Genomic DNA, 27,980 nt, shown 5'->3' with positions numbered 1-27,980 from the left:
TATCATAGCTACAGTATCTTACACCAGTCTCTCTTCTTTCTCTCACTTTTTCTTTCCTATAGCAACCATGTCTCATCAGATAACGTGTAGTGGCAACGTTGGTCCACTTTGAAAGACGTTCCCATCTCACAATCTGGCCTCTCATATTGTGAGATGGGAACGTCTCTGTCTGCCCATTTTTTGCATTGGCATTTTCATTTTATAAAACAATTGCTATGTTCTGTTTTTTAATCAAGGAGGATCCAAGTGAAGCTACAGGAGTTTCAGCAACGTCAAAAACTTGGACCGAACAGTTTGTTTTGCTTGATGAGGAACAGGAAGGGAAGACTGGAGAGAAGGAGAAGCCTAGTTGAGGCCACTCCACCATCCACATATATCGAGGAAGATGAGGGAGAGAAATGATCCTACCATTAAAAAGGTACTTTTAAGTTACATACCAGAAACACCATTTTATATACCAAATGGAAAATTTTATTAAATCCCCAAAGTACACTGGGTGAAATACAAGTTAATATCAAACTGAAAGAATTTTTATCAATCTTGCTTCCCTGCTGTGATTGTTCAAAATAACTTTTTCTACTAAAGTACATTTGATTGGAAGGAATCTAAATGTTGTTTGGGAAAAACATGTATGCAGTATTATCATTTAAGATTGCTTGTGCATTGAAATAATTGCTTTTTGTCTTTGAATTTCAGGGTGATACAATCATATACTTTTTCAGTGGACATTGCTGATCTAGTTGAAAACCTTGTAAGCTGTGGTTTGGTTCACTATATATGAGGATCTCAAGACTGCGGCTCCGGGAATATCACATCAAGCTTTTGTTAGCATGCCTGAACATCGCACAAAAGTCTTAGGCCGGTGAGTATAAAATGGAAGTAATTACCCACTGCTTGCAATATGTTTCCCATATATTTACTGTAATAAAGTGTTTAATTTTTGTCTTTTTCTAGCAGATTGCTAAGATATGCGGGGATACCATGCTAAATGCATTACTGGAATAGACCCATGCTAAATTTGAAGTTGAGGGGCTGTTTCAGGTGAAGCATTCAGTGTCCTGCGTGCACACCCTCCCTGTTGGCTTTTGCAGTGGATGGGATCCGTAAACTATACGGCTTTCTGATCCAACGCACCTGTCGCCTGTCTCACGAAATACATGTGCAAAGTTTTCCTCTGTTATGTATAATGATGACCCCCATCAAACATAATGTTAGCAATATTTACACCTTTTAATTTATACTGTTTATTTCTGTCAGCCTTGAGCTCATGGAAATGAGCATATGAGCACAGTGGTACAGCTTCACTTGAGAAGAACTGAAGGACACAAACAAACCATAGTGTTAAATTATGAAGATGGTTCCCTCTAATTTTTTTTTTTTAAAAAACAAACGTCAGACAGGCCGCTAAAAAACTTAATATGCTAAAGCTAACAGCTACCCAACACCAAGCTAATGCCTTCCAAAGAAACCATGCACTCTCTCAGTCCTCAACCTCTGTTTTTAGTGCCTGCCTCTCAGGGGGCAGCCTGATGCATGTCACAGTCCTCTCACAGCAAAGCTGTCTGCCATTGAATCAAATAATTACTGAATATCAATAACATTGTCATCACTGCATTTCGCTGCAAGCAAATGTGCTCAGACTGACCAGCAGATCCCAAGAAACCACAACAATTGAGCAAATAGTTTGTCATAACTTCAGTCTATATCAAGGACATTCAAAAAACATTAAATGGTTTCTGACAGTGGGAAATTTGAAATTCCCCGATACTACTGAACTACCACTTGAACGACATCACATTCCCTTTCTAGGTGACCTCATTTTAATTAACTGATGTAATAACTAATGTAATATTGTTGCTTTACATCTTCCCTACAAACAACACAGCTAAAGCCAATAGGTATTATGTATATTCCGCATAAATCTCTGACATTGCATTGCAACACATACAAACAATGTAAATTCCATGTAATTGCATTTGCATTGATGCATTTTTAAAATACACCAAACTGCAATGCCTAAAATGAACAACCGTCAGACTATTTAAAACGATGAGTTGTGTGGGAATAAAGATATGTAGTACAATCAGTCTGGAAAAAAAGCTACTATAAAGGCTTTGCTAATTTTCTAAAAGCAACTACTTAGCAAGCTGATAAACCCATGCAGGTAAAAAGCATCAGGATATAAGAATGAGTGATTTTTTCCTTCTTTCAAGCAGTATTTTAGTTTTAGTCACATTTAGTAATTTTTATCCTTCTTAGTTTTAGTCTAGTTTTAGTCCACTAAAACAAATTCCATTTTAGTCTAGTTTTAGTCGACGAAAACGAATTAAATTTTAGTCTAGTTTTAGTCACATTTAATAGCCACATTAAACTCCTTTTCTATAAAAACATATAGCTGGTCTGATCAAGAAGCTGAGGTGCTGATCTCTGATCAGCTGAGACCAGAGAAACTCTGTGTTTTCATTGTTTCCATAGTTAAGAAGCAGTGAGTCACTGTGAGGCTTCCTCACGTGTTCTAGCTCTGATCTTGTGTCTCTGAGCGAGTGCGTGGGGCGGGGGGGAGGAGCCTCGGGACCGAATAAAGATATGTAGTACAATCAGTCGGGAAAAAAAGCTACTATAAAGGCTTTGCTAATTTTCTAAAAGCAACTACTTAGCAAGCTGATAAACCCATGCAGGTAAAAAGCATCAGGATATAAGAATGAGAGATTTTTTCCTTCTTTCAAACAGTGTTAATTTTGGCAGCTATTTTTGATTTAGTCTTAGTCTTAGTCTTTTGACGAAAATGCATTTTAGTTTTAGTCACATTTAGTCATTTTTATCCTTCTTAGTTTTAGTCTAGTTTTAGTCACATTTAATAGCCACATTAAACTCCTTTTCTATAAAAACATATAGCTGGTCTGATCAAGAAGCTGAGGTGCTGATCTCTGATCAGCTGAGACCAGAGAAACTCTGTGTTTTCACTGTTTCCATAGTTAAGAAGCAGTGAGTCACTGTGAGGCTTCCTCACGTGTTCTAGCTCTGATCTCTCTGGGAGCGCACAGACACACACACACACACACACACACACACAGACACACAGACTCACTCGCCCGCTCCTGACACTTCATGACGGCCTGATACGATGATGTTAAAAAAATGATTGTGACTTAGTCAATCACCAACATTTTCGTCTCGTCTCGTCAATGAAAGTTAAAAATAGATTTAGTCATAGTTTTTATTTTCAAAGATCCGTTTTTGTTACGTCTTCGTCTCGTCTTTGTCATGGAAAAAGGGTCGTTAACGAATATTTTTCGTCATCGTTTTCGTCAACGAAATTAACACTGCTTTCAAGTCTATGACTTGTTTCAAAGTCACAGATTTGAAATGCTGTTATACCAGCATCAACCTCAAACATGAACACTGAACTTGACCTGATTATGGTTCTAGATGAAAAGTAAAAGGATAACCATATTATTTAAATTACTCCTGAGGGGGAAACCATTCAAGGATTGTTGAGACATTCCAGTCAAAAGCAGGATGAATGTCTGATGTGGCTGGAGACCTTACCTGTTCCTGGAGGGGGGCATTTGTCACAGTGAGGGCCCCAGGCTTTGCCCACACTGCAGCAGCAGAGCTGTTTACTCAGCTGGGCAGAAACTGGGTGCAAACACTGTCTGCCTGAGCTGACCAAACGGAAGCAAGCCCCTTTCTCTTCTTGGATGGCAGGAGTGTCGGCTGAAGAGGAGCGCAGAAGGTGGACAGAAGGAGGAGGGGGAGGTGTAGGAAGTGGAGCACCAGAGTGTAGGAGACATACATGGGAGAAAGAGAGGACAGAGTGGAGAAATAAAGGGGTCCCTTTCACCAAAAATGTTCCCTTCTCACCTGTACAGAATTGTGCCATTAACACTACAGTCAAAACTTTATTTCTAAATCACCAGACTACATAAAGCAAAACATACTTGTTACAGTGAGAAGCGGGGGAACTAAATATTGTGCTGGCAAAAACTACGACAATGATACAGTTTAAGATTTTACACAGACTACAGACATAGAAAGCACATACAATATGTTGCAGGAAAGAAGCACATACAAAAACATGGCAAAACTTCATGCACTATGAAGGTAAGGCGTTGGCTCAGAGTTAGGCATGCAGGAGGGTTTGGCTTGGTCTGTGTTTTCCGAATCTTTGAGTTTTCCATTTTGTCAGAAACTAGTTTTCTGTGGGACCCTACCTAATCTAACCAGTGAGGACATGCTAAGTGCACATCATTGAAATGAAACAGTAAGGAGCTTGGGAGTGATCTTTGATCCTGATTTGTACTTTAATTCACACCTACAACTAATTTCTAGGACATCCTTTTTCCACCTGCGTAAAATTCTTCTTCTCACCTTCAAGGCTCTGGTGCCATTTTACCTTAAAGAGCTGTTAATACCCTATAAACCCACTAAAGAACTCCACTCCCAGAATTCAGGCTTACTTATCGTCCCTAAAGTCTCTAAAAGTAGAGTAGGAGCCAGAGCTTTTAGCCATCAAGCCCCTCTCCTGTGGAATAATCTACCACTTTCAGTTCGGGAGGCAGACACCATCTTTTTGTTTAAGAGTAGGCTTAAACCCTTCTTTTTTGATAAAGCTTATAGTTAGAGCTGGTCTAGTCTTATACCTGCTGTTAGGTATGCTGCTAGAAGGTGGATAACATCAACTGGTGCTATGCATTAATAAGTGCGGCAGAAATTAACTTATCTTATGTTCTAAAATAGGAGGCATTTAGTTTAAAAAGGCATAAAGGTATTGATGTCTGATCTACTGATTGGGCCACATGGTTTTCATCGTACTACCATACAAACCAGTAGCCAGTCAGATTTACCTTGAGCCTCAGTGTACCCGCAAGTTCGGCATGTATCATTGTATCATTGATTACAAGGCAAAAACACCTAATGGTGCAGAGGGAATTTAAGAAACATGTGTTGGGACATGGTTTTTGTGCAAACCACAGGCCTCCTCTAAGTCAAACTTGCCGCATGTGCTGGAGTGGACTCAATCCCCCAAGATGCAACAGGTTCCATTGATCTTTGAAAGTCAAGGAACTCAGTCTCCCAGAGGATGTAATAGGATGCTGCATGTCCTGGGGTCAGGGCAATATCACACAAAGGTGTCAAGAGCCACCAGGGTCAACTCCTATTGGTCACTCTGGTCCAAGACCTGTGAGGTCACCGGGGCCAATATAAGGAGAGGTCTCCCCAAGATCTTTCTCTTTCTACAATCCTTCGAAGGCCAGCAGGCTGTCAAGCCTCTCTTCTCCTACATCGCCAAGGGGGGGGCCTGGCTGATCCAGCTTCCTTCTCTATCCAACCCACAACTGGAGGTCAGAGGTGCAGCTCCCCTGCCCACACTCTTCAAGGAAATCTCCTCGCCCTTCAAGCTCTACCAAACTCCTCGTAGCGACGCGATGTCCTGCAGGAAAACTTCAACCAGCATCTTAGCACACGGCTCGACAGAATCGCGAATGCAGAAATCTACGACCACAAAGCCAGGAGATGTCACAGAACTGCAAACTGAACAGCAACTTCTTTTCCTCTTTCCCTCGGACTGGTAACATAATCTGGGCTTAATAATTATACTACGCTAAGCAAGACTGTTTATTTGATCGGTGTGTGCTTATAAGTTTGATATATGCTCTGACGTTGTAGGCATAAGTTAAAGGAAGGTTAATAGTTAGGCTCGCAACAGGCTTTGTCCCTGACAATCATTATCTGATTAACATCTTCACAGACACACGCATAGTCTCCACCTAGTTAAACCTTCCCCCATGAAGCAACCTCAGAAGAACGGGGGGGGGGGGGGGGGGGGGGGGGGGGGGGAGCATTCTTTAAAGCATGCTAATTTACATTCACACACACACTCACACACCTCCTAGTTAGTTAGTTTGATTGTTTAGTAACTTGTGTTTTTATACTTTATTATGTTAATAATAAATGTTCTTCTTTCAAAAATGTTCTGTCATTAATATTGCATAAGTGAATCTTGCCAAATGAGACTGAACTAGATCTAAATGAGACTGATCTTAATCAATAAATTGGCCATCTTTTCCCTTCTATGAAGGGTGGTGCCCCGCGAGAACTTTAACCAATTAAAGTTATGATTTAATATTAATATTTTAAATATTAATGTTTTACATTTTATTTTGATAACCAAATTTATTGAGTGCCTAAAGGCACACCATTCTATGGTAACTCTTTTCAAGCACTATTGCACAACACATGACACACGGAGCTTCTCTTTCCAGCTTCTCCTTCCTCTTCTCTATCCTTATCACATCAAAGTAGTTCATATCACATCAATACACACATCTGACTTGACCCCTCCAAACAGAAAGTCCAAGTCAGGCGCACTAGCTGCTTTCTGAGTATGTACTTATAGACACAGCCGTGCTTAGCTAAGTTTTATGTCCGATTGCTGTTTTATGTCCAATGCACCAACCACACCAAGTCAATTTCCTGTATGGAATTCTGATCCTGATTATGAAGAAAACACCTTCATAATAACAGTACTGATATGCTGATGTATACTAGTTTGTTTAGCAGCCCTTGGAACAAAAGCAAATATGTTTGTTTTTATGTTTGAGTTGTTTGATGAGACAAAAAATACTTCAGAATACTGTGCAGAACATTTGCAAAAATGGATAGCAGCTAATAGGTTATTTAGTTTCCTAAATGTTCTTATTTTTTAGCTCTTTATTCTCTCAGATTTGTCAAGGCCATACTTTTGATCAACATCAAAAACTGCTGTCAAACCTCACCAAGGTTGAACTCGAGAAAAAATATGCACATGTTTATAATAGTCAAATCTTTTGTTTTAGCTTTTGCTGTAATTTACCTACATTTTCGATCATAATTAAGCTATGTGCTTAGTGATGGTGATTGCACAACTGTTTAAGAAAGCTGGTAACAATGACACTCCTTTGCTGAACCTTTTTTATCAATACTAGCTGTGGTGATGGATGGACACTTGGCTTTCCTTGGCCATGAGATATAAAGAGAACCAAGACACATACACAGTACGAGTGCTGTATTACTCAATTCCAGAGCCCAAGCCCAACTGACTCGACTCAACTCAGACTTGAGGTTTAGTGACTCAGTGACAACACTGTATAGTATGCAGACAAACACATGTACATTACAAAACCAGGAAAACACATGCTCAAAACATGTCAACGTATTAAGAAAACAACAATGAGTACAGCTGATTAATCATCAAAAGGAGCAGCTTTACTTCAAAATACATCTCCCTACTGTTTCTTCTTCTCTACCCCCTCATATTATGCTTGGTTTTTGTTCTGTGATACATGCTAGAGACAGCATCTGATTATTAAAGAAACACCATGCGTTTATCCATGCACTGCATTCAAATGTATATTAACGAGCACATTTGCCTTAGCAGCATTCCTAGCAGCCTTTACTATCTAGCTAGTACTTTGGAGAAATTGACCAGGAAAATCAATGGAATATCCTCTGTCATAATATGATCACAAAGGTGCAACTCTTATATGAACATTTTCCAAATATAAATCTGCACATTAAAGAAAAACATGCAAATGATCAATTTTGATGATCAATGATAAATGCAATGATGAGACAAAGAAAATGTGATAGAAAATATTTGGTGTTTGGAGTGTATTTCTTACGTATGCAAGTGGTTAGTGTTGGGTCCGGGACATAGCCCGGTTTACACATACACCTGTAGCTGCCCACAGTGTTCAGACAGTTTCCATTGGGACACGCACCCTGTAGCTGGCACTCATCCAAATCTGTGAATCATAAAAATAAAAAAGACACAATAAAACCAGGGATTTTAGTAGGGATTTCCTAAAAGTGTGAGACAGAAAATATCACCACAGTCTCAATTACTACACAAATGTATGCCAGAAGTGTTTTACAGTCCATATTTTAACAATAATTTCAGTCAGCTATCTTTCATGTTGCCGTTTGAAGGATTGGGTTTGAGGATTAATGTCAACTGTCAAAATATGCCTCATGATGCTTACTGAAGATATATCACCAAATTATCTGATAATCAAGCTTCTCCTCACAAGGTCAACAGAGACACACCACAGTATTTCAGTGAGCAAGCAAAACAATCCAGCATCTGAATAATATAGGTGACAGCTGTAATGCCAGGTTGACATAAGAGTTTGGATTTATCAAGAACAATAAATCAGCTGTGCTATTGAAGAGCACACTTACGATGTGAATAAGTTGGCAATAGACACCTGAATCAAGGCTCATCTGCCTGAAACCTACAACTTTAAAGACTGAAAACATAACATTTACTACACAAGGCTGACCATTTCAAATGCCCCTCCCTCCTCTAGAGACATTTTGTCCCCAACCTTAACAGTAACCCTTCTTTTACTCAGATTAGGAGAAAATGTCTCCTAATCGGAGTCTCAAACAAGTACTTTATGTTTGAGACATTTAAGATTTCTTGTCTACAACCGTCAGAAGAAACAGAGAGCTGTCAACTGCTGTTTCATAAGGGTCAAGAACAAACTCAATTTCAATGCAAGCTTTGACAAGAAAGCAGTGGGCACTTTTATATTGCAAGTATGGATCAGAACAGAATAGACACCCTTTGTGTGGGCTTTTCAAGGTGCAACATCGTCTGTTCTTGACCCTCAAAGGTGAGAAAAAACTACCACATCATAAAAAATGTTTACAGCTACAGGATCGTGACCCAGAACAACAGCATGTTTGTGTCCAGCGACAGCTCTCTGTCATCTCAGCTCTCCCTCTACTGCATTTTAAACAGGGGTGGAAAAATTAAGCACATTTAGGTAACTTATTTATGATCTGAGATATGCGTTGTACTGAGTGCCTTCTCGTCTAAAATTTGACAATATATTTGTGATCAGAATCTGAACGTATATAATAACTACAATCAGAACCAATGGGCTGGTTGCTACAGGTCAGACAGTATTGAAAGTAAGACTGACGCATTGAAGGTTTTGTCCCTTAGTCTTCCTGGGATTTGCTAACAATGAGGAAATATACACTATGATCTTCTGAGGTTTTAAAAGCTTTTCATAATGCACAACACACTAAAACTTCAGATGAATGATCAACAACAGCAGAGATCGCATCAGGTTTCACTCCTGTCAGGAACAGAAATGTGAGGCTGCAGTGACACAGACTCACCAACACTGGACATTTGAAGACAAAAAAATGTAGCCTGCTCTGAAGAATCTGGATTTTTCAGAATCTGGATGCTGAGGCTGCAGATGTAGAGTCACAATCTGGAGTCAACAACATGAATCAATGAAGGCAACGTGCCTTGTGTCAACAGTTCAGACTAGTGTGATGGTGTGAGGGAAGTTTTCATTACACACTTTGGGACCTGAATACCGATATTTTTTAACGTCACAGTCTATCTGACCATGTTTGTCCCTCTATGGCCACAGTTTACCATCGTCTAGTGGCTACTTCCAGCAGGATAAGTGTCAATATGGTTTCATGAACATGGCAGTCAGTTCAGTGAACTTCGGTGACCTTTACAAGCCCCAGACATAAATCCAGGTAGAACCGGAAATTAGCAGCATGAATATGCAGCTGATGAATCTGCAAAAATGGTGTGATGCGGAAAATGTGAACATGGAGAAGAATCTTTTGGAAAAGTTTACAAAATCTTGTGGAAGTAATGACTTGAAAAACTGAGATTGTTTAAGACACAGTATTATTATGGTTATTATATATTTCTTCTGCACAACTAGCATAAACCTTTTGTTAATGAAGTCATTAGGATTTATTATTTGAAAATGATGGCAGTCAATTCAAGAGTTGATGGCAATCCATCCAATTGTTTCGAGCAATATCAGTCTGAACCAAACATGTTTATTGTTTGCAGAGAAATCCAATGTCAAATGTTGCAGATTAACTTTTTTTTCTATCCCCAAATACTAATGATGTTTCAAAACTCATCTGTGAAATGTGTAGACTTCGAGAAAGTCAAATTCCTTCAGTGAGAACACACTTGGCCCATATCACAGACTGTGACTCATGTCTGCATCCCAATATATTCAGTTTACAGGTGAAACGGAGTGCAAACCTTTCAGCTGGTATGTTTAAAAAGGGCTGTTATTAGCCGCCTTGGCCTGTTTACTTACTTACTTACTTTTTAAATATAATGATTCTAATTGGTGTCCTAATAAAGGAGCATATGGGAGCTCAGAGTGAGGCTGATGATGATGTCCTTTTCAAGAGGATGACCAATGTTATAATGATTAATTCGTGTATCTTTTGCATTCTGTTTTCTGGCACTCCAATTACCATATAACCAGAAAACTGATGTGTTGATTTATATGTGTCTTATGAGGGATGGGCCATGATAAGGCATGACACTGAAATAACATTCAATTCCATTCATAACAATAAAAAAACTTTAAAAACTAACACAAACGTAAAACACAGAGGAATCTGAGCCAAACCAAGTGCACATACTGTGTGTCCAAGAGTAGAAGAGAGGAGGGGCTATTGGAAAATGATAATTATTATAAATGAGAAGCAAAGGATGTGGTGGTTTTGAGTGAGTTCCAGCTCCTCTTAAGTGTAGGTCAACACACAGTCACACACCCACAGACACACACACTGTGTATGGTCCGACAGCAGTCTGAAACGGCAGCGGCCCTTCTTGCTCCTGTCAGAGTCCTTTTGCTTCCAGCCACAGAGCTGGCCAACACTGTGGTTAACATGGCACTGTCCCACTTGACTTGGGCTTATTGTGAATCCAGCACCCTCTATTGTTGAAATAAGAAATAACATATGACTTTAGGAAATGGCCTCAACATAAAATGCTTATTTCACAGGCCATTGTTGATATTTGAAGAAGGGTTAATTTAGTAATGAATTGTACTACTATACAGCCATTTCACATGATCTTCACTGGCGGACGGCTTCTCTCTAACTCTTCTGATATTCAAGGATAGATTCAATAGATACAATTTTTCTTTCATTAATGGTAAATGGTTTTGTATTTATATAGCGCTTTTCTAGTCTTGTTGATCACTCAAAGCACTTTACAGTACAGTTTTACATTTACCCATTCACACACACACACAATGCATCTAATCGCAGCACTTTGTTATTCTATGGCGGGGGCATTCAGGGTTCAGAATCTTGCCCAAGGACACTTCTGTATGCAGATGGGTCAGACTGGGGATTGAACCGCCGACCTTCAGGTTGGAGGACGACCACTCTACCCCTCAGCCACAGCAGCCCAATATTTAGCTACTTTAGCTATAAACTTGATAGTGTCTTTTCACTGAAACTGTTCTGGTCAGCTGTTTAAGTCACCAATTTTGGAGCTGGTGGAGAAAAATTGGGGGGGAATTGATGACAGAGAGAGTAATTTGTATTATTAAATATTGATGAATGAAGAAAAAATTGGGCTCAAGCAGAAGAACACTTTTCTCATCCAGAGCAAAAGGGCCAGTGCTTGAGCACCATTAGGGGTCTATCTGTGCACGTGCCTGCTGACATAGCTGACATGCAATGTATGAACAAATAACAGCAGTCCATTAATTCATTCAAACTTACATAAGCCACATGTGAACACTAGTAAAGCTAATTCTTATGAAAACATGATAAATCAGGCAGGATAAACACAAAGTTTTCTGACTTTACTCTGCACCATAGTTAATGAAAGCTCTGCACACAACATTCAGCACACAAACAAAAAAAGTCCCAGTGTTAGTCCTGTTTAAAGAAGACTCAAAAACGACAAGGAAGAGTTTTGATGTATGCCGTGGAACATTAGCACAAACCAAGCAAATAAGCCCTTTTAGAGCAGGCACTGCACTAGTTTCACTAAGAAACACAAAATTCAAAGCTGTGGTGGTAACAGAGGAAAAGTCAGGGGATCAACAAAGTCAGTAGCATTCAACACCTGGGGACCATAAATATCTCAACCACAATCCATCAAGTAGATTCATATTTCACAAAGTAAGTTAAAACTTCAACCTGCCACAATGAACAACATTACACATATAAAAATAACTCTTACCTTGGCAATGAGAGCTGTTGATTCTCTTGTAGCCCTGAGGACAATCTATCAGAGGGATAGCTAATGCAGTGAAAAAAAGAAAGTAAAGTGTGAAAACACGTTAGTCATTCAAAAAGTTTTTGAATGATTCAGAAATATTAAACAAATACATGACATAGTATTAAATCCCAATTTCTCATCATTCAAACACTATCACCAGTGATCATCGCTTTCATTGGGGCAGGTGTTCAGGTATTGAGTCACAGCCCTCCCAAGCAAGCTGTATCATAGACTGTATGAAAAGATGAATGACATGGTCCATAAACCCCAACTCCTCCATGTTTATAGAAGAGACATGGAACAAACTCAAGGGTCAAAAAGAGTCAAATGAGATTTTCCCAAGATAGTTTAATATTTGAGCTAACTGTGATGAAATTGGTGTATTTTATTCACATTTGGTTTTGTACTTATATAGCGCTTTTCTAGTCTTGATGACGACTCAAAGCTCTTTAAAGAACAGTTTTACATTCACCCATTCACATACACATTCATACAGTGCATCTGTTAGCAGGACTTTGTTGTTCTATGAGGGGCAATTCAGGGTTCAGCATCTTGCCCAAGGACACTTCGGCATGCAGAAGGGGAAGACTAGGGATCGATCTGCCGACCTTCAGGTTAGAGGACGAACGCTCTACCCTTCAGCCACAGCCGCGTTTCTGAAAAGTTGGTTTTAAATTAATCATTTGATGCTATTAAAACCTGGTGAAACATCATGATTGACAGCTGAGAATGTGTTTGGCTGTGCATGTGTATTGGTGGAACCTTGATACAACGACTCCATCCTATCTTTAAACGATGCAGACTCGGACATCAAATGATCTCTGTCAGTTACGCACTATGCCTGCTGTTTTGTTCATAGATTGTTGCCTAATTATATGTGTGATTAATTGAATGTCATTATATTCTGTATGTTATATGATCCATTTTTTATTTTAATATTTTTCAGATGTAGGCATGTCTGTTATAACAAAATGTTTTTTCTAATAAGGGTTATTGAGTATTGAGTATTTTTTATTAATAATATCACTGTAAATAATATTAAGTAATAGTATAATTTAACATTAGTTCATAACAGACTTACCAGTGTTTATATTGCAACAGAATTATTGGTAGCAGGCAAAAAAAAAAGGATACAATTTTTAATTATGTAAAGAAAATGACTATGAAGAAAGAATGAGATGTCCTGACAAATTAACATGAGACAGTGGGCAGAAATAGGGGGAGCTGAAGGCTGATTGGCTGGAAGCTGTTTGGAAAGCCAGTAGCTCAGAATAAACCGCATATTGTTTAAATCTTTGCTGCAGGTTGGAGACCAGGCCCTGCTTTAAACATGGACAAAGGTAACACTGGGTAGGTGGTAGCCAAGCACCTGATAGCAGATTGACGTTTGACTCAACAGGAAAAACAAGGCTTTGTTTGTTCAAGCGGTAAGGCCAATTTATTTACCAGCTACCAGTTGCTCCATGGCACAATGTGTTTTTTCACTCTTTAGTTTAAATGGGAAAAGGTCTCATGCCACTGCCATTCCTGTGGATAATTGAGGGAAGGACAAATCTTTAACTTCGGAGTGACTCCTGCTGAAATATGTGAAAAGTAAGACTGAAATGCAGTGTGGTGTTTATGAGCCAAGTGGGCTAAAAGCTGATGTGACTGATCAGTGATACACAATGTCCAACACATTTCAATGCAAAACAAGATCGAAGATGCTAAATTGACTGCATTTACATTGCACTTTCACACATTTATGGTGAGATTATATATGCAGCATTTTTTTTTATTACACATCATTCGCACTCAACAATTTGGGGTTCCTTAGGAAACTTCAGCCTATATATTAAAGGACCTGGTAATCGCATGGCCTGCTTGAGCAAGATGTAGGAATGAAGAGCAAATTAGTTAAAATCTTCTTCAAATAGAATGACAGTCTTCAATTTAAAATTCCTTAAGAATTGAAGGGCACTGGAATTTTCCAAAAGAACTGACGATGGTCGAGTTGTAATGTTGGTGCCAAGATTATGCACCGAACAAGCACACGTCTCTATGGTCTCGCCCAAGGGGCAGGTGATAACACATGCAGTACTCAGCAGTAACTGCAGCTGTGCAGCTATGCAGCAATTCTACCAGAACTAACGATGCTACCGCACACCCTGGACGCACACCCCGAGCACACCCTTGGGCGAGAGCTTGTGGGCAGTATGTGTGCACGAACAGGAATTTGGCTCCAGGCAGGAGTATAACAGAGACATTTAGACAAAAACATGGTATAAATGACTCTGTCTCGAGTCAAAGTTAGATGTCGGGGCTCATGGGCACTTGGAACACACAACATGAGTAGTATGGAGGTATTTCATGTATTTTTTCTGTGTTTTTTAATTTTATTTGGTCCCCCAGTTACTTTAATTGTATTGGATTTGGAACGCTTTTTCCCAGTGTTTTTTGGACACACAGCCTTCATCCGACCCTTCATCGACATAGTGGTGAGTAGATAATGAGTGAATTTACATTTTTCAGTGACCTATACCGCTAAGGCCACTTTTAGATATTTGGAAGGGGAGGGCCGGGGTCACAGGAATTTAATCAGTTGCAATCTGAAACCTCATCACTAGACTAAATTCACTTAATCTGTGTTGGCACAAACAAGACCAAACTGGATCATTTGAGTAATACATTTTTTGGGTTATATACAGGTGTACGTAATGGCCTATTTATTGATTTATTCACATTAAAGTACCACCTGTCTACTAGGGGAACTGGAGGATTGTATTCTAGCTCTTACACCATGACAGGCTTATCTTGCCCTACATGGAGAGGCGGTGGTCTAGTGGCAGAAACTTGGACCATGGGCAGAGAAGGTCTCTGGTTCGTCTCTGGTTCGACTCCAAGGAGAGACAACAAAAAGACGAACCTGGATTGATCTGTCCAAAAATCCAAGAGTCTCCCTACCCTGTCTAGTGTCCCTGAGCAAGGCACCTTACTCCCCCAACATCTGCTCCCCGAGCCCCATACATGGTCGCTCACTGCTCTGTGTGTCCTGCACCAGATGGGTCAAAAGCAGAGGTTAAATTTCCCTACCTGCATGAGTGTGCCTTTGCATGTCTGTGCATGTGTTTGGGACTGATAAATGCATCTTAATCTTAATCTTAAAATGCAATACCTAAGTTCTATAGATTTATAAAGTATTGAAGTATCATGAGTATTGAATTTTGCCAAAAGTAATGAAATTCTGTTTGTACCAAATTTGATTTCATAGCTGATCTTAAAAAATATCCCCACTGGGACCTTGACCTCTGGCTACCAAAATCAAGTGTGTTTCAGTGAATGTAAATGCCCGATGTGAAAGGATGCACATTTTTATTTAAGAGGTCCTTATTGGATTCTGACCTTTGACCTCCAGAAACCAAAATTAAATCAAATTTCAATCAATTTTGAGTTCAAGTGAATACAATCATAGTTCGTCGGTGCAGACAGAGCAAAGAGGTATAAAAAAAACTAAGGAAAGCAGTTGCACTTACATGGTTTATTTGGACACTTCTGGCATTTGTGGAAGCCCCAGGATGTTCCAATGGTTCCACAGCACTGCTCCTGCTTAGTGAGACCTGGCAGAGCCTTCCCACACTGTTAATTGTGATACATTTGATACACGTGATACATGTAACACAGTGGGAGAGGAAGACAGGGATGGAAGAGGATCAATTATTATTAATATATGATAGAAGGACACTTGCAGAGCACATACACCCCTTCATCTCCATCCTTCCCTCCCTGACAGAGCCATATCTTTATGGCAACATTTGCTCTGTAAAATGTGACTTGGTGATTGTGACCATGTGATTCGTGACCTTTTCTGAAACTCATTAATAAATCAGCTTTTCATTTTAAACCCCTCATATGCAGTGCTTGATATCAAACGACATTGCTTTTTGCACCATTTGTCAATTTTAAACGCCTTTTTTGGTCTGGGTGCTTTAAATTTTTGTGTTAGTCTAGACTGGATCGGTCTTAGATATTTTCTTTTTACCGGATGCACTACGTTATTTTATTTTATTTGGTCCCCCAGTTACTTTAATTGTATTGGATTTGGAACGCTTTTTCCCAGTGTTTTTTGGACACACAGCCTTCATCCGGCTGTGTGTCCAAAATCTTATTTCATTTTATATGAAATAAGATGTCAGAGCCTCTCAAATTCGGACACTGGCAGGCAGGAAACATGTTGTCTTGTATCTTGCATGAAATGCAATTTTTTCACTTTATCACATATTTTCCTAGAAAGAAGAATATCTATTTGCCAGGGTTCTTGATGCTAGATGGCAGAATCACTACAGGACCTCAGCATGAGGCAAAACACTGTAACTGTCCCCTTATCATTGTAAATGACAGCTTAATTGTTTTGTATTACATACTATGTCATGGAACCTGTCTCAACCTAGTTTTAATTGTATTGGCTGAATTTAAATTTTGCAGCAAGTTCATTAATAGCGAGTCTTACTTGTTCCCTGAGATGTTCTGGACTTACACAGAGCTAACATACAGTCGGAATGTCTGACAGTGTACCTGACTGCCTGTAGTCTCCTGGAAGCAGCGGCCTAGTGTGTTCTTGGAGGTAACAGGCGGGTACTGAGGGACCTGGTAGCCGTGCTGGCCCGGATAAACTATGTTATATCCGTGGTGCTGGATCTTCTGGCTGCTGTCTGTGAGGTGGTAATTGTAGCTGGTAGATGAAGAGGAGCCTGACTGGGAACCTTTCAGCTGGTGGCCGTTGTTGTGGAAATTGTCCAGCTGGGACACCTGGTGAACCTGGACAGAGGCTTCTGGAGGATGTTTGATATGGATGTTGACGACACTGGGATTGAACACTGGAGACACAAGTCAACATGAGTGTCCATACATTTCTTAGAAAAAAAGCTGCAAAAAAGATGCAAAGTGCAGCACTTTTGATAGGACACACAACTTATCGTAGTTATTATTAAAGATGTACTTAATCGGGAACACTTGCTCTTTGCTGTCAACCAACACACTCTGATAATGGAGGGAGTTACGGTGTTTAAAAACTGTGCACACTACAGTTTTGACTAGAAGGCAGATGGGAGGGGCTGGGATGTATTGGTTGCATTTTTTTAATGCGTAGTATAATCTTGCTAGCTTTTCAAGTATTAACAACCCTAGCTTTAATATCTGTACCTCCATTCTTCTTTGGAGATTCATCTGTTAATGGCCAAAGTTTGTGCTTGTGTTCCTGAATGTGCTTCTAATCCTTATGTTAACCTCACATGAATAAAATTGAGTTAAACTGAATTACTATATTACTTATAAATCAACTAATTGTTCCATAACTACAAAACTATGTGTACACACAGTAGCGTGTGTACACCTGCTTTAGCCCATTTACCATGATTGCTGACCACCCTCCAGGTCTGCAGCAGTTTACATTAGTCACAGTGTTCCATTAAGCCTTTGAAAAGCATTACGAAAAGTAACTGAGCTAAAACATGCTTCCTTTCGAGGCAGCTGAGCGATAAGGGACAGGAAAGAATTACTTTTTCCAGCGACATCTTCCATACAGCTCACAGCTGTCACTCTGCCCCTGGTATCACAGTCTTTGCCTTACACTCACCGTTACTCTGGCTGTTGCTGTAGGTCAGTGGCAGCGTGTGTGTTGAGTGGACCTGAGTTTGGCTGTAGCCGCCTGCCAGCTGCTGCTGTCGTCCATTCTGAACCGGCATCTGGCAGAACTTTCCAGTAAAGTTGGGAGGACACTGACACTTGTCCCTAGAGCTGCACTTTCCACCATTTATACATGGAAGGTGACAAACCACTGAAAATAGAACAAGAACACACACACTAAGAAAAATAACTTTTTCAAACTTTACTTGTGTGTGTGTTTGGATTCACATGTGTGGGACTTTTTAACACAGGTGTCAATAATTATCCTTCTGAACATGAGGAGCAGACTGGGTAGCGTATGTGAAATGTTTTTTATGATGCATTTGATGCACATAAAAAGCTCAGGAAATCCAAGAAGTCACATGCATGTTAACTGCCTCTGTACATTAAGATTAAAAATTTGCTGTCAGGGAACGAGCGCTGAAAATGAACAGTGAAATCAATATTTTTAAAACAGTTATTGTCTGTTAGTAACTGCACAGTTTCACCAGACATCTATGACATGGTAAATGGTCAGTATTTGTATAGAGCTTTTCTACTCTTGATGACAACTCAAAGCAGTTTACAGTACAGTTTTTTGTCACTCATCCATTTACACAATCATCCGTACAGTGCATCTACTGTATATGCAGCACTTTCACTATGAGAATGGCACAGCCGTCGCGGGCAATTAGGGGCTCAGTATCTTATCTAAGAACACTTCACCATGCAGAATGGGGAACACAGGGATCGAACCACTGACGAGTACTGTACTGTACTGATTAGTAGCCTCCTAGACAAGCCTCACCAACAGAGGCTGACCAAGGCAACTGCTTGTGTTCTAATTCTTCTCCAGCTTTCTCAAGGTTTTATGTCAGATGACAGACAACCTGTTTGGTTTCTGATTCAAGATCTCTACTTAAACTCTATTGGAGCCTCTACCATCACCTTCACTTTAATTTGACAGTTAAAGTGTCTGTGACAGTGGGAGAGAGGCTTGCTGACTTTGTGCAGTACAAAATGCTTAGGATTGAAGATTTAAGAGTAAATAAATATCCACAATTTTATTCTGGCTTGATATAGTGTTTTATAATTGTGTTACTTATATCTATACTTTATGATCTACATTGTTTTACTGAAACTTATTTATTTATTTGAACTTTCTTTTATTGTTGTATTTTCTGTTGTTTTGCTTTGCATTAGTCTCTCAATGTGAATGTTGTAAAGAAATGTTTAATTTATTTATATAATCGTAGGTCTTGTCAGTGACTTTAATTTGTATTTGAAGTGATTATATTGTGCGATCTAAATTCAGTTTATTGATTGCAGTAATTAGGTTTTAATAATGTTGTCTATTGGAATGCAGTGCTACAGATTTTCTATGCTTCTTATGAAGCTTATCTTTCTCGCCTATTTGGGAATAAAAAAGCATGAATTCAGAGGCTCAGTAGCAATATTTCATGAAGCTAGAAAAAGAAAACCATGAACACATAGTCACTGTTGACAACTGATATTGTGGCAGCTGGCCACCGTCTCCAAGTAGATTATACTTGGTGACAGCCCATCCTGGTGCTGAAGAGGGCTCATTCCTCCTCCTCTTAACACCATTTTGTCTTTTGTTGGAGTTTTGATTTCTGTATTGTTAATTTAGCATCTCACTTTATTAGTCTGCTACTAGTTGTTGAAATATGTTTTGCTGAAAGCTACTTTCCTTTAAAGGGGACATATTATGAAAATTCCACTTTTGTAGTGCTTCTACACGTTAGTTTGGGTATCTGGCATGTCTACCGGCATAGACCCCCCCCCCCCCCCCCCCCCCCTTTAAAGGACCCAACGTATGCCCATTTTACCACAGTTGATATGGTTCCTTGGGGTCTCAATGAAATGTCTGTAACATATTTTGATCAAAATACCACAAGGATCATTTAAAACAGCACACTTTTTACCCTTTCTAAAACAGCCTTACTCAGATTGACCTGTTTTGGTCTGTGATAAAAGAAGCAATGCCTGTTTATCCAGGAACATGAATAAGATTTCAGCAGATTTTTATAAAGATCAGTTCTAAGTGTGAGTGATTAGAAAAGAGCAGAAGTGAAGAATCTCTTGTTGACCGGCGGAGAAATGCAGCTCAATACCGACAAGGGGGCAGGCAGGTTAACCCTGATAAAGGATAAAGATGAAGGTACCCCCTAATATACAGTGTATATACGTATATATATATATATATATATATATATATATATATATATATACATACATATATACATCTAATATTAACAGGGTAAATTTGGTTAATCATTTCTTGCAATTTTGACTTCTGTGACTTCCGATATCTGTTTTACACATTGGATCAACATACTATAACTTTCTGTAATCCTTAAGAAGTTTTGTAATCACAATAGAAGAAAGAATTGAGATATCATATTCAGAGGCGACACAGCAAAGCTTTTAGTTTTCTTTATGCCAATAAGGAAAATTCTGCCTGAGTTTGATCATCTGGGACAGGTCACTCTGTAATCTGGGACACTTTAATTAGGCAAAGAAAGCCTGAATCACCTTGCTTTATGCATGTCAAGGTCAATAGAACCAATTTTTTTAAAGAATTATGAAAACATTTATAAGAAAATAAATAAGAAACTTTGCTTAAATAAAGAAACTATGACATGTATTTAAACTAGGGGAGAGTGGGGTAATGTGGGACATTTGCTCCCCTCTAGGCAAGCTAAAAATGATAAATCAGTAAAATGTACCTATTACATTATTTCTAGCAATGGAAATGATCAGAATGTCTTCAGGACAAAGGGCAGTGAAATATGATTGTTTTAAAAAAAAGTGGGGTAAAGTGGTCCACTTACTTTTTCCACTTTAAAAATACCATAACAACACATGTTGTAAATGTTAAAATTCCGACAGCTAGATTGACAACCACTAATTTCGGACTAGTAACAGAATCATGGGGATTGGTCAATAAAGCACATTTATGATTATTATGATTCATGTGATCTCTTGCACACCCTGGCTTACCTGCACATTGTTTCTCTGTCCAATTGGCAGGGACAGGGATGTTGTTTTTCTCTGCGGATTCAAATGCCAGTTCACGGCACTTAACTGGAGCAAGGCCATGGAACTGGTCAGCAAGTTGTTTCAAGTGTTTGGCAAGCTCCTCCTCCATCTCATCTGTGAATATTCTCTTTACCTCAGCTACTCCACCCCAGGCAACTGATTTTATTTTCCCTTTCTCTTTTTTCTTTATGAATCTTTTGAGGGTTGTCTTATCAATATTTCTATTCCTTCCAGCTTTTCTTAAGGACTTCTTTCCTTGCATGACCTCAGCAGCTACACTCTCCATCTCTGCAAGGGGTGTTTGGCCCCAGGTTGTCTTCCTGGTGTATAGTTTCTTGGCACGATGGCTTTTCTACAATGTTTATGACATTAAAAATAAAACATATATAATGTAATATAACATTAAAATATGTTTAAGACTAAACTTAACTTGTGCTTCACAGCATTTGTCCCACTTTACCCCACAGCCACCATTTTAGAAAAAACAACATCTCTTAGCAATTCAGGCTAATCTTCAGCTAGCATCAATCACATAGTTTTATATGTTGGAAGTTCATCAAGATGTATGATATAAGTTTTTCTACCTGATTCAATTTGTTTTGACACAACAGTTGATTAAGTTCAAAGCAAGAAAATGTACTTTTACATGCAAAAAACACCTGATGTCCCACATTACCCCGCTCTCCCCTATTCTATTATAAAGATGTATCAAATTGAACAGATTATTCATTCAGTAACTCACCATTCATTTGAGGCTACTTAGGAAACAAACAATACACACAGGTGAGAGACCATTATCATCATCGATCAGCAAATTGTGTTCTCCACATGTTTCATGAAACCAGTGGCTGGAGACCACAGACCAGACTCTTCTATGCTTTTTGGATAATCGCTGTCCTAAAGAGCTCAATTTAAAAGGTTAAACCACCCAAACCCTGTTAAATACATTTCCCAAGCCTTATATTATCAATTTTTTTATCAATGTGAAGGCCTTCATGTCTATATCATGGTATGTGAGCATGTTGAAACAGATCCAAACTTTCCTTCTACTAATTCATAAATCAACACTCTTCCCTCTCCCCCGCTCTCATCAGGTAAGTGTAATAAACAAGACAGGGGCGATTTAGTATGCCTTGTCTCTTAAACTTAATCTTATCGGCAAAAAAACTTTTATCTGTCCAGGTCTGCACCCTGTCACAGGGACGAGGAAGACAGAGTAAGAAAGGAAGGAAAGAAAGACTGAGGGCCTAGGAGGAACGAAGCAAGCCTGGACAGGCTCTCGAGTCTCAAGCTCTATTTATCTACCTCCCATCAGATCCAGGTGCAATGTGAAGAAACTGTTTTGCAGGTTCAGCAGCATTCGCTTCTGCAACAGGATCACAATGTCAACAGCTGCTTAGAAAATAATGAAACATATGCCTAATTTACAGTTTTTCTATTTCTGACTGACAGAACCTATAGCATTTTACATATGCTGATATATTGAGTGCTTTGGTTTACGGTGGTTTACTTAAATTCTTCTCTAACACTGAGCCACTACAGTAAAGAGTGACATTAAATTCCAAGGAAAACCCACCTGAGTACTGACTGCAGCAACTGATGAAATCTCTGGATATTTCAGTAGGCTACATCATAACTGAGTTACAAAGTGAAATAGGTTTAAACTATAATGAACAATCTACAGGAGTTGTATAATGTACACCACCATACAATAACAGCAGGATAATATTTTACAAGAAACTTTTCATCTCCTAACAGGAAAGTTTTCCGCTTTAAATGTCATAGCTCATTTTCCACAAATACAAATTTGGAGGCTTATTTCTGTAACGTACAGATTTTGATCGAAGGATTACATCTGAAATGTTGCAAAAAAATCAGGAAATGGACGTAGTATTCGCTGAGCAGAGATGTCCTGCTAAAATCTTTTTTTTTGTGGATGTCAGTTTTGTTCACTCTTCCATCCTGGGATCAGATTCAGGCTCAAACACATGCAGATGGATTTGAGTAGTATCCATTTCCAATAAATTATAACTTAGGTTTACAGTTTGCTTTCACAAGAGCAGTAAGAGGCTGATGCATTTCTAAGGTGTTAGGGCAGGGGTAGGCAACCTTTACTATCGAAAGAGCCATTTCGCCCCCTCATCCCCCAAAATGAAATCTGTCTGGAACCGCACAACATATTTGATAACACAGGTTATAGAGTTATATATATATATTTAGTTATACAATATATATAAAAACTATAGTTTGTTGCATTTATTAAATAAAAGAACGACAATAAAAAAACTGTTGACATTTAACTGCTTTTTTACCTGTTACAAAATAGGAAAACACCAAACTCTTATGAATTGGAGAACAAAATACATGTGTGGGCCTACTTTGGAATATATTAAACACAGAACTCAGCTTTTTTTGCTCATCTCCAGCTTGATACTTTTCAGCAGATGCTCTGGAAATATCTTTCAACATTACATTTCTTATTGTTTGCTAATTCCTCGTCACATATCAAGCATACATGTAAGACAGCATCGGTGGCAGTGTAAGCAAATTAATCTGGCCAAGCAGAATTAAAATCTATTTTCCTCCCAGACTTTTCTTTTCTGGGATTTATCCATGATTAGTTTACAGAGGCCTGGGGGTCAGAACTATAGATTAGCGACCTGCAGGGAAGAGCGCCGGGACGTAATAGGATGTGACGCATATTTTAGTTGCTGAAACATTAAAACAAAACGAAAGAGCAGCTCAGACTCGAGGCCGACACAGAAACTGCAGATTGGTACAAACCACCTGCAGCTTCTGCTCTGATCAAGAAGCTTAGGCGCTGATCTCTGATCAGCTGAGACCAGAGTGAGCGGGGCTCAGGGCAGGGGGGCGGAGCCCCGGCTCTATGTGTGTGTTGGCTATCTGGGAGCGCCTACAGCCGCACACGCACACACACACACATTCACCCGCTCCTGGTATTTCATGATGGCCTGATACGATGATTATTTAAAAAATGAACGTGAACGTGACGTTCACTCACGTTCATCATATGAAAGAACTGATTCGTTAAGTTCACAGTTCGCGAAAAATATGAAACATGCACTGTACAGGGAGCCACTGCAGAGGGGCTGAAGAGCCGCATGCGGCTCCGGAGCCGCAGGTTGCCGACCGCTGTGTTAGGGTGTTTGGTGTGCTACCCTTCAGCAGGTTTCTGGATGTTCAGCAAATCAGAAGGGCTCTTAAAGAGGCCTGAGCTATATCACCTGTTTCATTCAGAGGCTCAAGTGAGCCGCTGCATAAAAGGTAGTCTGAGAGTTTGTAAACTGTGAATCCGACAAAGCTGTTTTGGTGGAGTCCTAAAATAAATAATAATACATGTAGAACTATTAATTAGCATACACAAACACGCACACACACACACACTAGTGGCATGAGCTCAAATGAATCATAATACATCACAATACAGGTCATAATACATCCTTGTTATAGCAGAGGACAAAATAGCACTCAATTCTGTTTTATGACTGATGGTAAACCATAGAAAATGATCATTCACTCTGTCTGAATAGAAGTCGATAAAATAAAGGTAATCAAAAAGCAAGTTTTGCACATTTTGGACTGTTGTATGACCACCTTCTCAGAGGTCAAAGCAGGATGAAGACGTTTGATCATCGGTCATTGGGTCAGATTCACAGGTCAAAGTTAGCACAAATATCGACTTATATGCTAAAGCACTAAAATAATTTTAATATCTGCCATTAGTTAATCTTGACATCATTGCAAATCATTTCTGTACACAGAAGAAATCATTCCTCCAGGCCATGTTAACAAAGGTATCGTTTTTTTTTTCTCTTTCTGGGTCGATGTTACTCCAGTTATACTAATTTGTGAAGCTGAGTCACACAGGAATTAATCTTGTTCTGCTCCTCCCAGGTTCTTGCATATGTCAGGGCCAGAGACGCCAATCAAAGGACTGAGGCAGGTTCAGATATGCTAGGGTTGTGCGTCACATTAAAGAAACACCCATGAGCTCCATTACACAGGAGCTTCCTCATGATTGCCCCAGAAAGCTACATTATTGTATACATTCAGTCAGAAAACATTTACTCCCAGTTTAATCATGCTACACATGTCACCCTAGCATTATAGACAATGGATCTGGTGTTCCAAAAATAACTATAACCTTTAAATGAATCAGGTAGAAATACAGATATATTGGTTATCCAAAGTGGGAACATTCTATCTTACACTCTAACTCCACTGAATGACTGACATACAGGGTTATTTGATTTATATAAATTATTTGAGCCTTTATTTGAAATGCACAGATGTCAAGACACTACTCAGAAACAGTGCTTCAAAATGGCTGAATACATCACCTGTCATTATTAGGGTTCCTACATCTTTCTAAAAGTTAAATTCCAGGGCTGGCCCAATTCCCTCAAAATCTGGAACCCAACACAGCGCAGTTAACATTTACATTTTATAAAATATTCATAATGTCCTCAGTATTACATAAGCTTGCAGACAACAAAGAAAAAGTGATGCAGACTATGTGCTCTCCTGCCTTCAAACCAACGCAAAATAATATACAGTATGTTGTCAGTCTGACTATCATGACACAAGTGAAACAAATTGGCCTTATCATATAGAAGGCGGTGGTCTAGTGGCAGAAACTTGGACTATGGGCAGAAAAGGTCTCTGGTTCGTCTCTGGTTCGACTCCAAGGAGAGACAACAAAAGACGAACCTGGATTGATCTGTCCAAAAATCCAAGAGTCTCCCTACCCTGTCTAGTGCCCCTGAGTAAGGCACCTTACTCCCCCAACATCTGCTCCCCGAGAGCCGTACATGGTCAGACACAAGTGCCCTGATGGCTCATCTGGTAGAGCATGGTACTGCAGCAGCCTAAGTACAAATCCAGCCCAGGCCTTGCTGCATAATTTCTCTCTCCCCTGCCATACCTGTTACTTTCTACTGTCTCCATAAAATAATGCGACAGGAAATCTGGGCGACAGCAGGATGCAGGAGGCAGCTAAAACTTGTCTGAACATTTAATCACTACAACTGCCTCCTTTATTATTACACTTAATCATTAGATCATGGGTTCATATTAAAATACTGACTCATGTAGTTTTATGAACTTACTAAGCAGCCCAGGCTGAAGGTCATATTTTGTAAGTGCAGTCTGCAGGACTTTGAATAAGATCACAACTGGTATGTGTATAACCCTGTACACCATATATCATGGGTCATGGCAAACTTGGTTTAAATCCGCAGCCAGACGCTGTCCTATCCAAACCCAGACAAATTGTTCAGTTTTGACTGGCACTTCTTTCCTATCCCACAAAACTCATAGAACAATTGCATATGTTCTAAACCATATAATGTGAAGCCACTTTAGAATTCATAGATTCAAATCTATGAATTCTGATGACCATTTGGTCCAACCGGAGTCGGTGACATACCAGGGAAAGATGAGAGATTTGACATGACAGATGAGTTATGTGAGTCAGAGAGAAGTAAGAAAAGTAACTTCAAATTAAACTTTGTAAAAAAACAAATACCATTTCGGGTTCACCAATTAAACCCACACATGTGTATGAGAATGGCCCTGATACATTTCCAGCCCAGATTTAAAATAATTATAAAACAAAATATCTGGACCTCTCTAATTTGAACTGAATACCCCAGGCATATAGGACATGTGTGTTTGTGTAATCCTCTTGTAGGGACCTAAATCTGTTCACAAAGTCAGAGAATGAAAACGTGTCTGACTTATGTCAACAGAAAGCCAGTCCCTATGACGTGAATTATTACACTTTAGGGTTACGACATGCTTAAGACATGGGTATGGTTAGGATCAGGTTTGGGTCAGGATGAGTGTCCAGGACATGATAGTAAGTCAATGTAATGCCCTCCGAAGTGACATGTGGCAGGAAAGTCAGTGCAGATTTTTCCTTTAAGCAAAATATATATAAATTATATAGTATAAAAGGTATAACAGGTAAGTAAAAAAGATTTCTTACCTACTCTGAAGTTGGGTGCTGTCAGGGTGTCTGTGGCATGGCCATTCTCACTGATGATGGTAGTGGTGTTTCCCAGCTCACAGTTGTTGTGACACCTGCCTCCAATGCAGGTTAACTTGCAGATGGTGGGTGTGAAGACCACCTTGATCCTTCCCGTATGGTTGCCCACTGTTGCCGAAAATATGGCGCACACCATGACAAGGAGGGGTAGGAAGAGCAGACGAGATTTGATTATTCTTTGATCCATCGGAAAATGTTAGCTCACTTTCAAGTTAGAGCTTCTTACAGATCAGCAGGGGAGGCTCCAGTCAAAGCAACAACAAATAATCAACAAATGTTCAATTCGTAAAAAAAAAACTATGACAAAATCTGCTCCTGGCACTCGTATACTATCTGTTTCTCCTCCTCCTCCACTGATCATAAGTCCAGTGGCGCCTGGGAAGCGTGAGCAGCAAAAAAAAAAGAAAAAAGAAAAAAGAAAAAAGAAAAAAGAAAAAAGAAAAAAGAAAAGAAAAAATCTGGAAGAGACAGAAAGACAGCAAACAAAACTCTGGGATGCCTTCCAGTTCTTCACCCTGTAAGACTCTGAGAGGTCGATATTGGGATATTATGCTTGCCAAGCTTTCTTCCAAAACAGACAGCAAGCATGCCACCTTTAGCCCATGCCTCTGCGTTCCTCTCTTTTCAATTCATTCTTCCTCCTTCCTTTTTAGTCTTGAGGTTTGTGAACATTTGCACTTCAAATAAAAAAAAGATCTGAAATTATGTTTCTTTGAGTCAAGACAGAGATCAAGACATAATCGCCCTAGCCCTTAGAAGCAGTGTAAGACAAAAGCTTATCTACTCGTCTCCCCGTGTGCTGTGTCTTCCCCCCCGCCCACATCAAACCAAGCCCTGCGAGCAGATTCAAAAGAAGTAGAGAAGAGTGAAGAGTACTGTGTTCTTTCTCAAAGTACTTTGAAAGGATTATGAAAATTGTAAAAGTTTGAAGCTGCTCACTGCAGATTATTAAATTGCATTTCCTATGCATTAATGAAAATACCGATATTATATACCTAATATATGTGATGTATGTATTTTGTTAATTAATCAATCAATCCAATTTTAAATGTAAAGCCCATATTCAAAAATCACAATTTGTATATTAAGGCTTAACAACAAAACAATTCAACTTAATCTTAGCTTTGGATATAT

The 27,980-nt window shown here is 39.3% G+C and overlaps 1 protein-coding gene across 4 annotated transcripts in view; it reads right to left on the bottom strand.

The window, feature by feature from the left end:
* ltbp1 (latent transforming growth factor beta binding protein 1) overlaps positions 1-27,980 on the bottom strand; it is a 128,666-nt gene that overhangs the window by 41,991 nt on the left and 58,695 nt on the right. For 3 of the 4 annotated variants that reach the window (XM_062400708.1, XM_062400709.1, XM_062400710.1), the window contains exons 5-11: positions 26,787-26,954; positions 17,685-17,885; positions 16,625-16,926; positions 15,586-15,688; positions 12,035-12,094; positions 7,665-7,787; positions 3,550-3,717 (exon numbers count right to left, since the gene is read on the bottom strand). In XM_062400708.1, the coding sequence (XP_062256692.1) occupies positions 3,550-3,717; positions 7,665-7,787; positions 12,035-12,094; positions 15,586-15,688; positions 16,625-16,926; positions 17,685-17,885; positions 26,787-26,954 (1,125 nt within the window). The remainder of the gene's footprint in view (positions 1-3,549; positions 3,718-7,664; positions 7,788-12,034; positions 12,095-15,585; positions 15,689-16,624; positions 16,927-17,684; positions 17,886-26,786; positions 26,955-27,980) is intronic. The other variant, XM_062400712.1, reaches the window with a different exon arrangement.

Source organism: Platichthys flesus, chromosome 12 (assembly GCF_949316205.1).
Source record: "Platichthys flesus chromosome 12, fPlaFle2.1, whole genome shotgun sequence".
NCBI lineage: Eukaryota > Metazoa > Chordata > Actinopteri > Pleuronectiformes > Pleuronectidae > Platichthys > Platichthys flesus.
Note: the sequence above shows the minus strand (reverse complement) of the source record. Positions and strands in the feature narration are given on the sequence as shown.